The following is a 14,115-nucleotide window of genomic DNA, read 5'->3' on the forward strand; positions in this document are numbered from 1 at the left end:
CAACCAAAAGTACTCGCGCGCAGGCACACGCGCGCGGGCACGCGCTCACACAAACACACACAATTAAAGGAGGAGGGGACTGACCAAAAGTATGATATACATATGTTATATTATAGATAGATAGATATATAGCGTGCATATACTTTAGTCAAACAAAGTGAAGTCTTTTTTGTGTGTAATATAAACTAGAAGCTCCTCGATTCTTTGTATGGATATTTTTGTATGTATACTGAGCAAACAAGTTCCAACAAAGAACTAAGAATGTGATGTTGTCTTATAACTTCAATCGGTGAAGAAGTGTTACACAATCACGAGGGTGTCTAAACAATAAACACTGTTTCTCAGCCATAGAAGTCAAATTAAAGGTTTACATTGGGCCTACATCGAGTGCATCTTTAGAAAGCTACAACGTTGAAACCTACATTATAGGCTCCCCCTAGAGTTGTGAGATGGTATTCACTTTTATCAGCTCGGGCAAAATACCAGAAAATGCATAAAAGCTTCAGAAGTCAGGACAGAGCATGTGGTGGGGACATTCAATTCCTGACTGCGAAATGTTTTATTTTTATTCCTGCAAAGTGTTTTTTTTAGTCAGTCATAAATTAATTTAGGCCGGCAAAATAATAAGAAGATGTAAGTGCAAGTGTAAAAAAAGAGAGACTCAAAAAACAGAAAAACGAGAAGTGAATCCACCGGCGGCCATCTTACGTTGGCAATCGCAAAGCGCTCCTAACTTCAATACATAGACTTCTCTGCAGCGTTTCCATGTTATTTTCAGTCTCTATGACAAAAATGCCACCGTGTTTGGCAAACGGTTGTACGAATAAGTCTAAAAGAAGTGTTATATTTCAAGAGTGCAATTTTACATGTTCTCTTATAAGGTACAGTTATCTCTGAGCACTACTCAAAGAATTGTCTGCATCAGTCCATCGGGACCAAATTTGCTGCGAATGTAAAACAAACCTCTGCGAGTCACATTTCACGATATTGAGATACTCTAATGTACTCTGAATAGTCGATGCAAAATGAAATTCGATCTTTGAGAGTCTCTCATTACTCCATACAGGGATGCTGCCATATAACGCGCACCAATAACAGTGTTTTCAGCGAAAAAAAAACAAAAGCTGTGACTAACAGTGACAACGGAAGACGGCCGCCCTTTGGCTTCAACAGTGAATGGATTAATGATAGTTCATTAATTTAAAGAACCTGGGCCGATATACGAGTCTGGTTGTTTTGCCGCAGCTACCACAAGTGCTTCCGAGACAAACTTCAAAATAAAAGCGATTTACGCACCGCTATCCCATGTACAGTACAGTATTACTTATAAAGTTTTTACAGTATTTTGATGTTGACCCTCCTGGCGGCAATCCATAATAGCCTTTTGACAATTGTTTGGTGGCTGACTTGTCGAAACTCGCTCCCGGTAAAGGACAACCGTGCGGCTGTGCCACCGAGGAAACTGGTTGATCGGTACCGGTCCGCTGCAGGTTCGACGGTCCGTCAAAATAAGTCTTTATGCGACACCTGTTCGTAGTTCAGAAAAGGTTGGCCACTTAACCACTGTCTTAGAGAACTCTGCTCAATTAGCTAGCTAATCACAGGGTGCCATTCTGCAATTCAAAGGTAGGCAATTCATTTTTCAAAGGCCGGAAGAAACTGAAACAGTGGTGGAGGGCCACACCAACATGCTAATTCAATTGTGTTTCAAATGAATTTAATGTCTATCTATCTATCTATCTATCTATCTATCTATCTATCTATCTCAATAGATAGATAGATAGAAAAAAGTTTATTGTATTTGTTGTTTTAATAAGCTGCCACTTCCTGATATAAGTTGTAATCAGGAAATAAAAACTAAAATAAATACTGTACGGGTGAAAAAATGTTCAATCAGCTGCATTAAAATCACATAATGTATTTACTCTCATTAATGATGAATCACTATTTAATGGTCAGTCACAAAAAACATGTCTACAGTGTCCCTCTTTGTTTTCTACATTTTATAGTATGCTGTTATTAGAGCACACACCACAATTATCTGTTCTTAGAATCCCAAATCATAACCAAGGCAAATTCCTCTCCTCTTCAATGTGGAGAAAATAAGATGTTGCTAACAAGATGACCTCAGTTGAACATGAGAACTATCGTTGTTATTGGCACAATTCTTTTCAATGTTACTTTTTTTCAAGAACTGCGAGAATGGTAGAAGTCCTTGAATACAGTGAAAATATCTTCAAGTTGGCAACGCTGAATTCAAGTCGCTGCTTTTGTTTGCTCTCCCTGTTTTACAAGTGCACATCAAAATAAAAGCAAAGCATACTTGACATTGTTTGGACTTCATTAAGACTGCAGAGACTATGAACGGGCTTGGATGTGTCTTCAAGTTCATCCATGAGGTCGGTGGGTTGGGAAAAAAAAAATCTGCATCAAAAAATAACCTCTGCTGCTCATTTGAGAAAGGCCATCCCCCAAATTTTTGTTCACTCCTGATTATAAACATGCATGAAGACACCATTTGTCCATCTGTTTAATGTTGACAACAATATAGACACACACAAGCAATTTCAGTCAATAACTAATTTTAAGAAATAATTGCTTTATTGATGAAATATTAAGAAGACTTCATATAGTTTCAACATGTACATATATAAATATATAAAAATAAAGAAATGCTACACATTGTGTATAGGTGTGCTTTGCCTGGCAAAAGTACATATAAAATGTTTTGTATAAATTAATAAAAAATAAATTGTTTTGTATATCAAGTCACAAAAATACTTAGATTTTTTTTTTTTGAGTTGAGTTGAGTTGAGTTGAGATACTTAATACTTGATAGAGGTTTAGTAGATTGGTATTGTGGTGCATTGAAAATGTATTTTTCGTGAGGGTATGTCATCATTAAAAAGTGCGAGCAGGAGCGTATTTAAGTTGCTTGAATATGTCTGTCTCAACTGAACCCATTTTGCATGTTATTAATCTTTGAGGGGGGTACATGGCTATCTTTTTCAATATTGGTCCAGCCATATTCCTACAACTCGGTGGCCGAGGAATCCGTGTTTGACATCCGATCATCACGTCTTGTCTGCACTGAATGAAAGAGGCACTATGTCCACAATTGGAGCACGTGACTGATGAGGCCGCAAGCGACATGTTTGCCATTTGTAGGGTTTTTTTAGCTTCTGGCATGGTGGCATTCCTATTAGCAGTACTAAATGTGGGTCTCCTTGAATCTGTTGTCTTCGAGTCTGCCTTGGTTCTTAGTAGCATTGTATTGTCAAAAAGCATATCTTCCCTGCGTCTATATGGCTGTATCACAGATACAGGCTCATTTTGTTTCATTCCCAGACTCCGGCATTCTGACTTAAATGTCAATGGATCAAAAATGGTTTCTTGTTTAAGCTTGTCTGGAGGACATCTGATGGATCCAAGCCCTAGCCCTTTTTGTATTGAACCCATATTTGGTTGTGTCCTGGATCTCATTGGAATCTGGTCTTGATCAACGATTGGTCCTCCTCTAGGCCGATATGCAGTCCGTATCGCCGATCCACGCCCTATAACATTTCGTCTCGAATGTGTTTTAGGTCTAAGGGGTTCGAGTTCTCTATCGACAATCACTCCGCCCTTGGGTTTGTACTGACCCCGTATCTCATATCTAGACCCTAGTTCCTTTCTCTTATCTGCCAGACTAGTGAACTTCTTGGCTTTGAGTGGATTGGGGTCTTGATTAATCAGCAATTCTTCACCAGGACTGCTTGAAATCTGGATCTCAGGTCTGGGCTCAATATCATTTTTTTTTATTTCTTGACTTCTGGTCTCAGCCGTTGGAGGAACAGGAGTTGCAAGCTTGGTTCTATATGGAGACAGTGGATGGATCTCCGACATTGGCTTTTCTTCTGTTATTTTGGTATCCGAACACCAGCTATCAACACTAGCCTTCTGTCTGTGATGTGAATCATGAATTGGTGGAAAGTTGACACTTTTCAGTGCTGATTTGTTTCCTTTCACCTGTTTTTGAGAAGTTTTGTCTGGAGCCTGTGATGGTTCTGTGTGTGACTCTTCAGTGGTTTGAGACCCTTTTCTTTGTTCATTTAGCGCACCACAAACATCGGTTTTGCTCAGGACCCGTGGGGCAACTGTCGACTGTTGATCAGGAACTCTGATTGTAAATGATGGCCGTGTTGTTTTTTTCCTCTGTCGTGCAGGCGGCATTGGTCCTGGTCGAGTTTTATCAGGTACGGTTTTCTCTTTTGGTGGCGGTGCCAGTGGCCCACGTTGGTGGGGTGTTTTAGACCCAGATAGTCCTTTCCTTTCCTTTTCTCGGAGTTCTCTGCAAACATCCTCAGGTTTTTGTGCCTTAGAAGGCGCTTGGCGCATTTTAGGCAGGTAGGCTGATCTTGCAGCATATGGAGAAAGTTGTGGCTCCTTTTGATTGGGTGTTGTGAAAGGAAGTGCATGTCGTACTGTTTTTACCTCATGAAGTGGTCCTTGGGGCCGCTCTGGTTGAGGCATACAAGATACGGTAACCTTTTTGTGTGGTGGGGTCACTGGGCTAGATGTATCCTGTCTATTTCTTCCTTTTTTTGATAGATCAGAAGAAACCTTACTGGTAGAGTCTTTTCCTGACTTAGATGTTTTAATAGTTGAAGAGGATGATTGCTGCTGATCAACAATGTGCCCTCTTCTAGGCCTGGGAGGAGGCTTTATTTCAGCTTTTGGACTTGGCTCATTTTTTTTAATACCTTGATACTTCTTTGGTTTATGATAAAAATGGTCACTGGGTGATGAGGTAGAACTGACATTCATTGATGTTTGCTCCATCTTCTGCTTTTGTGCTGAGGTTTTGGGGAGTATCGGCGAGCATTCTTGGTCTGTCTGTCCAGGACTCAGTTCCCCCTTGCTTTCCATTTTCACCAATTCATCACATAAACCCTCTGGTTTGGGGCCCTGATGATCTTGGCATGGGAATGATTGTATATCTGATGTGACAGACTTTAGAGGGAGTTTTAGTTCATTTTGATCAGGGATCCTGAGACAGAATGCCCTCCTTCTCTTTCGCCTTTCTTCACGTGGTGGTGGCATTGTCGCTGGTCGAGGTATGTGAAATATAGGGCTCTCTCCTTGTAATAGTCGAATTGGTCCAAGTAAGTCCTCTGCATCAGACATGGTTGTCTCTTTCAATGATGATAGAACAGGTTCAGAGAAATCCCCTTTGGATGATAGTGAAGACCTTTCAGACCCACTTTCAGATTCTTTACTCGTTTTTAGTGGTGAAAAAGGCACAGAACCAGTGGAGTCCTCAATATCAGACTCAGCAGTCTTTTGATGTAATGATGGCACTTTTGCTGGTACAGCACCAACATTTGGCAATCTTTCAAAACTGCTGTCTGTATCAGATTCAGTGGTTTTTTTTTGCAGTTGTGTATGCAAATGTCTGTCCTCTGTCGCTAACAGATATGGATTAAATACAACCTCTGCACCAGATTCCTTGGCATCAGCTGCTTCTCCCTTTTTGTCTGGTAATGGTATTCCTGTTGATATCCCTTCCATGTTTGGGACAAGTTCAAAGAGGCCCTCTGTATTAGTGTAACCGTGTAATGCTGTGGTCTCTTTGTAAGGTGATGGTTGTGGTTCATAGAACTCCTCCATAGCAAATACATCGGATTTGCATGTGTCTTCTGTATCAGGTACCATCATTTTAACAGGAGATGGTGCTGATTCAGATACATTCCTTTCATTTGAGTATATTTCAGACACACCCTCCAGTAGTATGTTTTGATGTGGTGAGGACACTGGTAGAGGTTGGATCTCAATGTCAGACAATGAGGTTTGTTGGCATGGTGATGCTGATTCAGATATGTCCTCTCTGTCACACTCAGTGATAGTTTGTGGCATTTGTCCAAATATGTTTTCGACATCACAAGTATGGGTCTCTTTGGTAGGTAATGCCTGAGCTAGGTCCTTACTATCAGACAAAGGTGTGTCTTTGGGTGGTGATGACATGAGTCTTGAAATCTCCTCTGTACCCTGCAATGCTTTGTTTAAGAGCCCAGTATCCAAAAAATGTAGTTCTTTGTGCGGTGACAATGCTAACATTGAGGGGACTTCTTTGTCAGAGGAAGTCTTTTCCCCAGGTTCTGATGGAACGAGTCCCAAAAGGTCATCGGTATCTGACACAGAAGATTCACTATGTAGCCATGAGATGGGTTCAAGAGGATAGTCATGATCCGAAACAGTGATCTCTTCATTTGGTCTTGTGACTGGGTCACATAATTCGTCTGACAATGCGTCAAATAAGTCCTCTGAAGGTCGTGCTCGCACTGGTCTGGAAAATCTCTCTGTGTCACACACGGACATATCTTTGTTTGGTGACAGCTCTGGTGTAGACGCATCCTCTGCATTTACGACCAGGTCAGCTATATTAACTGTATCAGGTAGACTGACCTCTTTCTGTAATGATGGAACAAATAACGATAACTCACCTAGATCCAAAAATGTAGGCACTTTGTGATGCAGTGGAACTAGTTTAGATGGGCCCCCTGTATCACTTAGTTCATCTGCATTTGGGAATTCCATCTCTAATAAAAGAGTTTCTCTCTCTGGTGATGTTTCAAGTCCGGATGACTGGGATGATTCTTGTATTTCAGATTCTGTTATCTGTCTGTGTGGTAGTGGGAGTGGTTCAGAAAATGGTGACTGTGATATTTCATCTACATTTTGCGGTGGACTACAGAGATCTGTTGCAATGTTCTCTCCATAAGGTGAAGAGACTGATCCAGGAAGGTCCTCTACATTGGACATACAGGTCTCATTGTCTGCTGTTGCTGCTGATGATGATGCAAATGGAAGTAAATGAGATTGATTATCTATCTCCTGCCATGGTGATGGTACTAAGTCATGTATAAAGTGAGTATCGTACAAATCAGATTCTTCGTTTGCTAGTGATTCATTGAGTTTCTCTGTACAAGATACAGTGATCTTCCCATATAAATCATCTTCATGAGATTCAGTGGTGTCTTTAATTGCTAATGGCAGTGGGTCACATAGGTCCTGTATACTAGAAAAGGTACTTTCTTTCTGAGATGTTGAGAGTGGCACTGAACCTGGTGTCTCGTCTGTGGTTGGGACTGAATGAGATGGTTTCACTGTAGCATATACAACATAATCTTCCGTTGGTGATGTCACTGGTTCAAATAAATCCTCTTTACTTGGGAACATGTCAGATATGTCCTCTGATGCAATAGATTCATTTGGTAATGGAACGAATTCAAACAAGTCCTCATCATCAGACCTGTCTCTGTGGGATGATTGGACTGGTTCATGTAGCAGCACTATATCGGGACCTAATTGTTTTGCTCCATTTATGTCTTCCATTACAGACACGAAAGTTTTTATTTCTGATACGGTTTGAGATGTGTCTTCTGTAGATGAGTCAGTGGTCTCTTCAAGCGGTAAAGGTAATACGCCTTCTGTGTCAAGCTTTCTTTGCCGTGGCACCATTCCAGATATGTCTTGGATATCAGAGTGAATTCGCTCAATTGTCTCTTTTTGTGATGGCATTGGTCCAGTTCTGTCTTCTATTTTAGATAAAGTCTCTTCTATTTGTGGTGGCCCTAGTTGAGTGATGTCTTGTGCATCAGAATCAATGGTCGCTCTTTCTGGTGATAATATTGGTCGACTAATGTCTTCGATTTTACACATAGTGGGTTGTATTTGTGGTGATGACACTGGTTCAGTAAGGTCTTCTGTAACAGAAACAATGGTTTCTTTTTGTGGTAGAAGCATTAGCATAGTGGAGTCTTCAATTTCATAATCAGCAGTTTCTATTTGTGGAGATCGTATTGGTTCAGTGACTTCTTCCATTACAGAGTCAGTTGGATCCTTTTGATTCAAAGGAATTGATGCAGCAAGGTCTTCTGTCTCAAAGTCAAAGTTCTCTATTTGTGGTGATGGCACTGGTCTGATCCAACCTTCTATTTTAGAATCAGTGGTTTCTATTAGTGTTGATTGAATTGGTTTAGAAAAATCTTCTCTATCAAAGTCAAAGGAAAATATTTGTGGTGATTGAATCAGTGCAGTCATGTCTTCCATTTCAGGCTCAATGGTGGTTTCCATGAGTAAAAGAACCTGTCTAGACACACCTTCCTCATTAAAATCACTGGTCTGTGATTGAAGTAAAGGATCTTTCTCAAACATGTCTTCTGAATAAGATGCCACTGTATTTTCTGGTGGCGATGGCGACTTTCCCACAATGTCCGTGTCACTGTCCACTTTCTGTGGTGGTGGAATTTGTCCAGTTACATCTTCAGTTTCACTTTCAAATGTGTCTTTTGCATCAGGCGTTACTGTCTTTTTTTGTAGTGATGGCAAGTTTCCCGTAATGCCTTCTTTGTCAGCGTCAATGTGCTCTTTTTGTGGGGATCGTATTTCTCCGGTTTTACTTTCCATGGTTTCTACCTGTGGTGGAGACGTTAGTCTGGTGACGTCTAATTTAGTTGTGTCAGTTGTCTCCTCAGCTGGGAAAGGAACTGGTTCTGACAAGCCTTCTTCATCACGATCTAAGAACTCACTTTGTGGTGATGGGAATTTGTCAACACTACATTCTGAATCAGTGTCAGTGCTTTCTCTTTGGGGTGATGGTGTGGGTCTTGTCCCGGCTTTCATTTCTGAAACACTGATGTCTTCCTGTGGTAAGTGAACTGTTTCAGTCATGTCTTGTGTATCAATGTCAAATGGATGTTTTTGTGGTGATTGAATCACTCCAGTTGTGTCTTCCATTTCAAACTCAATTGTTTCCACTTGAGGTGAGGACACGAGTTCTGTGATTTCTCCTCCATCAGCATCAACTATTTCCTCCCCATCTGGAACAGAAACTGGTTGAGATATGTTTTCAACTTGACACTGAAGGTTTTCCATGTGTGGTGAAGACAAAGATTCGGTGATGCCATCTGCATGATGGTCAGGGGCCTCACCATGTGGTTGAGGAGCTAGTCTAGAAGTGCCTTCCTCATGAAAATCAATGGTCTCTCCTTGAGCTAAAGGAACAACTCCAAATATGTCTTCTGTATCAGGCGCTGCTGTCTTTTTTGGTGGTGATGGCGACTTTCCCGCAATGTCTTCTTTGTCCGTGTCACTGTCTTCTTTTTGTGGTGGTGGAATTTGTCCAGTTATATCTTCAGTTTCACTTTCAAGTGTGTCTTCTGCATCAGGCGTTGCTGTCTTTTTTTGTGGTGATGGCGACTGTCCCGCTATGTCTTCTTTTTCAGCATCAATGTCCTCCTTTTGTGGTGATCGAATTTGTCCAGTTATATCTTCCGTTTCACTTTCAATGGTTTCTGTCTGTGGTGGAGACATTAGTCCAGTGATATCTTTTTTAGCTGAGTCAGGTGTCTCCTCAACTGGAAAAGAAACTTCTTCATCACGATCTAAGAACTTACTTTGTGGTGATGGGACTTTTTCTCCATTGTCCTCTGTATCAGCGTCAGTGCTCTCTCTTTGGGGTGATGGTGTTAGTCTTGTCTTGTCTTTTTTTTCCGAACCAGTGGTGTCGATCTGTGGTACGTCAACTGGTTCAGTAATGTTTTCTGTGTCAAAGTCAGATGTATATTGTGGTGATTGCATCACTCCAGTTGTGTCTTCCATTTCATCCTCAATTGTTTCCATTTGAGGTGAGGACACGAGTTCTGTGATTTCTCCTTCATCAGCATCAACTATTTCCTCCCCATCTGGAACAGAAACTGGTTGAAATATGTTTTCAATTTGAGAATGAAGGCTTTCCATTTGTGGTGAGGACAAAGATTCTGTGATTCCATCTGCATCATGGTCAGGGGTCTCACCGTGTGGTCGAGGAACTAGTCTAGAAACAGCTTCCTCATCAAACTCAATGGTTTCTGACTGAGGTAAAGGAGCTACTCCAAATATGTCATCTGCATCAGGCGCTGCTGTCTTTTTTTGTTGTGATGGCGACTTTCCCGCAATGTCTTCATTGTCGGCATCAAAGTCCTCCTTTTGTGGTGATCGAATTTGTCCAGTTATATCTTCAGTTTCACTTTCAATTCTTTCTATCTGTGGTGGAGACATTAGTCCTGTGACATATTTTTTAGCTGAGTCAGTTGTCCCCTCATCTGGCAAAAGAACTGGTTCTGAGAATCCTTCTTTTTCACTTTCTAGTGATGGGTCTTTGTTTTCAATGTATTCTGCATCGGCGTCCGTGCTCTCTCTTTGGGGTGCTGGTGTTATGCTTCTCCTATCTTTCATTTCAGAACCAGTGGTGTCTTTCTGTGGGAAGTGAATTGTTTCAGGAATGTCTTCTGTATCAAAGTCAAATGTATATTTTTGGGGTGATTGAATCATTCCACTTGTTTCTTCCTTTTCATGCTCAATTGTTTCCATTTGAGGTGAGGACACAAGTACTGGGTTTTCCATTTTTGGTGAAGACAAAGATTCTGTGATGTCATCTGCATCATCTTCAGGGGTCTCACCATGTAGTAGAGGACCTAGTCTGGAAACACCTTCCTCATCAAAATCAATAGTCTCTCCTTGAGGGAAAGGAACAACCCCAAATATGTCTTCTACATCAGGCTCTGCTGTCTTTTTTGGTGGTGATGGTGACTTTGCCGCAATGTCTTCTTTGTCCGTTTCACTGTCTTCTTTTTGTGGTGGTGAAACTTGTGCAGTTATTTCTTCAATTTCACTTTCACATGTGTCTTCTTCACCAGGTGTTACTGTCTTTTTTTGGAGTGATGGTGACTTTCCCGCTATATCCTCTTTTTCAGCATCAGTGTCCTCTTTTTGTGGAGATCGACTTTCTCCGGTTGTTTCTTCAGTTTCACTTTCAAATATGTCTTCTTCATCAGGCACAGCTGTCATTTTTTGTGGTGATGGTGACTTTCCCACAATGTCTTCATTGTCAGCATCAATGTCCTCCTTTTGTGGTGATCGAATTTGTCTAGTTACATCTTCAGTTTCACTTTCAATGGGTTCTACCTGTGGTGGAGACATTAGTCCAGTGATGTCTTTTTTAGCTGAGTCAGTTGTCTCTTCAACTGGCGAAGGAACTGGTTCTGATAATCCCTCTTTATCACGATCGAAGAACTCACTTTGTGGTGTTGGAAGTATTTCTCCGCTGCATTCTGTATCGGAATCAGTGCTCTCTCTTTGGGGTGATGGTGTTAGTCTCGTCTTGTCTTTTTTTTCCGAAACAATGGTGTCTATCTGTGGTACGTCAACTGGTTCAGTCATGTTTTCTGTGTCAAAGTCAGATGTATATTGTGGTGATTGCATCACTCCAGTTGTGTCTTCCATTTCATCCTCAATTGTTTCCACTTGAGGTGAGGACACAAGTTCTGGGATTTGTTCTTTTTCGGCATCAACGATCTCCTCCCCATATGGAACAGAAACTGGTTGAAATATGTTTTCAACTTGAGACTGAAGGTTTTCCATTTGTGGTGAAGACAAGGATTCTGTGATTCCATCTGCATCATGGTCAAGGGTCTCACCATGTGGAAGAGGAGCTAGTTCTGCAATATCTTCCTCATCAAAATCAATGGTTTCTGATTGAGGGAAAGGAGCTCCTCCAAATATGTCTTCTGCATCAGCCTCTCCAGTCCTTTTTTGTGGTGATGACGACTTTCCTGCAATGTTTTCTTTGTTTGTGACACTGTCTTCTTGTGGTGATCGAATTCGTCCAGATACATCTTCCGTTTTACTTTCAATGGTTTCAACCTGTGGTGGAGACATGGGTGCAGTGATGTCTTTTTTAGCTGAGTCAGGTGTCCCCTCATCTGGTAAAGGAACTGATTCTGACAATCCTTCTTGATCACGATCTAAGAACTCACTTTGTGGTGTTGGAACTTTTTCTCCACTGCATTCTGTATCAGCGTCAGTGCTCTCCCTTTGGGGTGATGGCATTAGTCTTGTCTTGTCTTTTTTTTCCGAAACAATGGTGTCTATCTGTGGTATGTCAACTGGTTCAGTACTGTCTTCTGTGTCAAAGTCAGATGTATATTCTTGTGGTGATTGCATCACTCCAGTTGGGTCTTCCATTTCATCCTCAATTGTTTCCATTTGAGGTGAGTACACGAGTTCTGGGATTTCTCCTTCATCTGCATCAACTATCTCCTCCCTATCTGGAATAGAAACTGGTTGAGAGATGTTTGCAATTTGAGATTGAAGGTTTTCTATTTGTGGTGAAGACAATGATTCTGTGAATCCATCTGCATCATGGTCAGGGGTCTCACCGTGTGGTAGAGGAACTAGTCTTGAAATGGATTCCTCATCAAACTCAATGGTTTCTGATTGAGGTAAAGGAGCTACTTCAAATATGTCATCTGCATCAGCCTCTGCTGTCTTTTTTTGTGATGACGACTTTCCTGCAATGTCTTTTTTGTGTGTGTCAGTGTCCTCTTTTTGTGGTGATCGAATTTGATCAGTTATAGCTTCCGTTTCACTTTCAAATATGTCTTCTACATCAGGCTCAGCTGTCATTTTTTGTGGTGATGGGGACTTTCCCGCAATGTCTTCTTTGTCCATGTCACTTTCTTGTTGGTGTGGTGGTGGAATTTGTCGAGTGATATCTTCAGGTTCACTTTCAAATGTGTCTTCTGCATCAGGCGTTGCTGTCTTTTTTTGTGGAGATGGTGACTGTCCCGCATTGTCTTCTTTTTCAGCATCAGTGTCCTCTTTTTGTGGTGATTGAATTGGATCAGTTATATCTCCCGTTTCACTTTCAAATATGTCTTCTGCATCAGGCGCTGCTGTATTTTTTTGTGGTGATGGTGATTTTCCCAGTTTGTCTTCTTTGTCAGCGTCAATGTCCTCTTTTGCTGGTGATTGAATTTCTCCAGTTTCATCTTCAGTTTCACTTTCAATGGTTTCGACCTGTGGTGGAGACATTAGTCCATTGACGTCTTTTTTAGCTGAGTCAGTCTCCTCATCTGGAAAAGGAACTGGCTCTGACAAGCCTTCTTCATCACGATCAAAGAACTCACTTTGTGGTGTTGGAACTTTTTCTCCGCTGCATTCTGTATCGGAGTCAGTGCTCTCTCTTTGGGGTGATGGTGTTAGTCTTGTCTTGTCTTTTTTTTCCAAACCAGTGGTGTCTGTTTGTGGTACATCAAAAGATTCAGAAAGGTCTTCTGTATCAAGGTCAGATGTATATTGTTGTGGTGATTGCATCACTCCAGTTGTGTCTTCCATTTCATCCTCAATTGTTTCCATTTGAGGTGAGGACACGAGTTCTGTGATTTCTCCTTCATCAGCATCAACTATTTCCTCCCCATCTGGAACAGAAACTGGTTGAGATATGTTTTCAACTTGAGACTGAATGTTTTCCATTTGTGGTGAAGACAAAGATTCTGTGATGCCATCTGCATCACGGTCAGGGGTCTGGCCATGTGGTTGAGGAGCTAGTCTACAAGTGCCTTCCTCATCAAAATCAGTGGTCTCTCCTTGAGGTAAAGGAGCAATTTCAAATATGTCTTCTGTATCAGGCGCTGCTATCTTTTTTGGTGGTGATGGCGACTTTCCCGCAATGTCTTCTTTGTCCGTGTCACTGTCTTCTTTTTGTGGTGGTGGAAGTTGTCCAGTGATATCTTCAGTTTCACTTTCAAGTGTGTCTTCTGCATCAGGCGTTGCTGTCTTTTTTTGTGGAGATGGTGACTGTCCCGCATTGTCTTCTTTTTCAGCATCAGTGTCCTCTTTTTGTGGTGATTGAATTGGATCAGTTATATCTCCCGTTTCACTTTCAAATATGTCTTCTGCATCAGGCGCTGCTGTCTTTTTTTGTGGTGATGGTGATTTTCCCAGTATGTCTTCTTTGTCAGCATCAGTGTCCTCTTTTTCTAGTGATCGAATTTCTCCAGTTTCATCTTCAGTTTCACTTTCAATGGTTTCTACCTGCAGTGGAGACATTAGTCCAGTGACGTCTTTTTTAGCTGAGTCAGATGTCTCCTCAACTGGTAAAGGAACTGGTTCTGACAATCCTTCATCACGATCTAACAACTCACTTTGTGGTGATGGGACTTTGTCTGCATTGTCCTCTGTATCAGCGTCAGTGCTCTCTCTTTGGGGTGATGGTGTTAGTCTTGTCTTGTCTTTTTTTTCCAAACCAGTGGT

At 41.4% G+C, this 14,115-nt stretch overlaps 2 protein-coding genes across 2 annotated transcripts; both read right to left on the bottom strand.

The window, feature by feature from the left end:
* Nucleotides 1–2,826: 2,826 nt before the first annotated feature.
* On the bottom strand, nt 2,827–8,184 carry LOC109511680 (uncharacterized). Its single transcript, XM_019862919.1, has one exon. The coding sequence runs from the start codon at nt 8,113–8,115 to the stop codon at nt 2,902–2,904; it is 5,214 nt and encodes a 1,737-aa protein (XP_019718478.1). The 5' UTR covers nt 8,116–8,184; the 3' UTR covers nt 2,827–2,901.
* A 430-nt stretch (nt 8,185–8,614) lies between these two features.
* Nucleotides 8,615–12,172, bottom strand: LOC109511684 (protein FAM186A-like). The gene is made up of 2 exons (XM_019862922.1): nt 9,438–12,172; nt 8,615–8,685 (listed from the first exon to the last, which is right to left on the bottom strand). The coding sequence occupies exons 1-2, from the start codon at nt 12,064–12,066 to the stop codon at nt 8,615–8,617; spliced, it is 2,700 nt and encodes an 899-aa protein (XP_019718481.1). The 5' UTR covers nt 12,067–12,172.
* Between the last annotated feature and the right edge of the window lie 1,943 nt (nt 12,173–14,115).

Source organism: Hippocampus comes, unplaced genomic scaffold, assembly GCF_001891065.2.
Source record: "Hippocampus comes isolate QL1 unplaced genomic scaffold, H_comes_QL1_v1.1 scaffold1, whole genome shotgun sequence".
NCBI lineage: Eukaryota > Metazoa > Chordata > Actinopteri > Syngnathiformes > Syngnathidae > Hippocampus > Hippocampus comes.

Excerpts from the sequence above, each read along its gene's own strand:
- LOC109511680 (XM_019862919.1), bottom strand. The coding sequence starts at position 8,115 with ATGGAAACCACCATTGAGCCTGAAATGGAAGACATGACTGCACTGATT.
- LOC109511684 (XM_019862922.1), bottom strand. The coding sequence starts at position 12,066 with ATGGAAACAATTGAGGATGAAATGGAAGACCCAACTGGAGTGATGCAA. Across the intron at positions 8,686-9,437 it reads AAAAGTCCCATCACCACAAA|GAAGACATCAGTGTTTCAGA; the intron begins GTAAGTTCTTAG and ends CACTTACCACAG.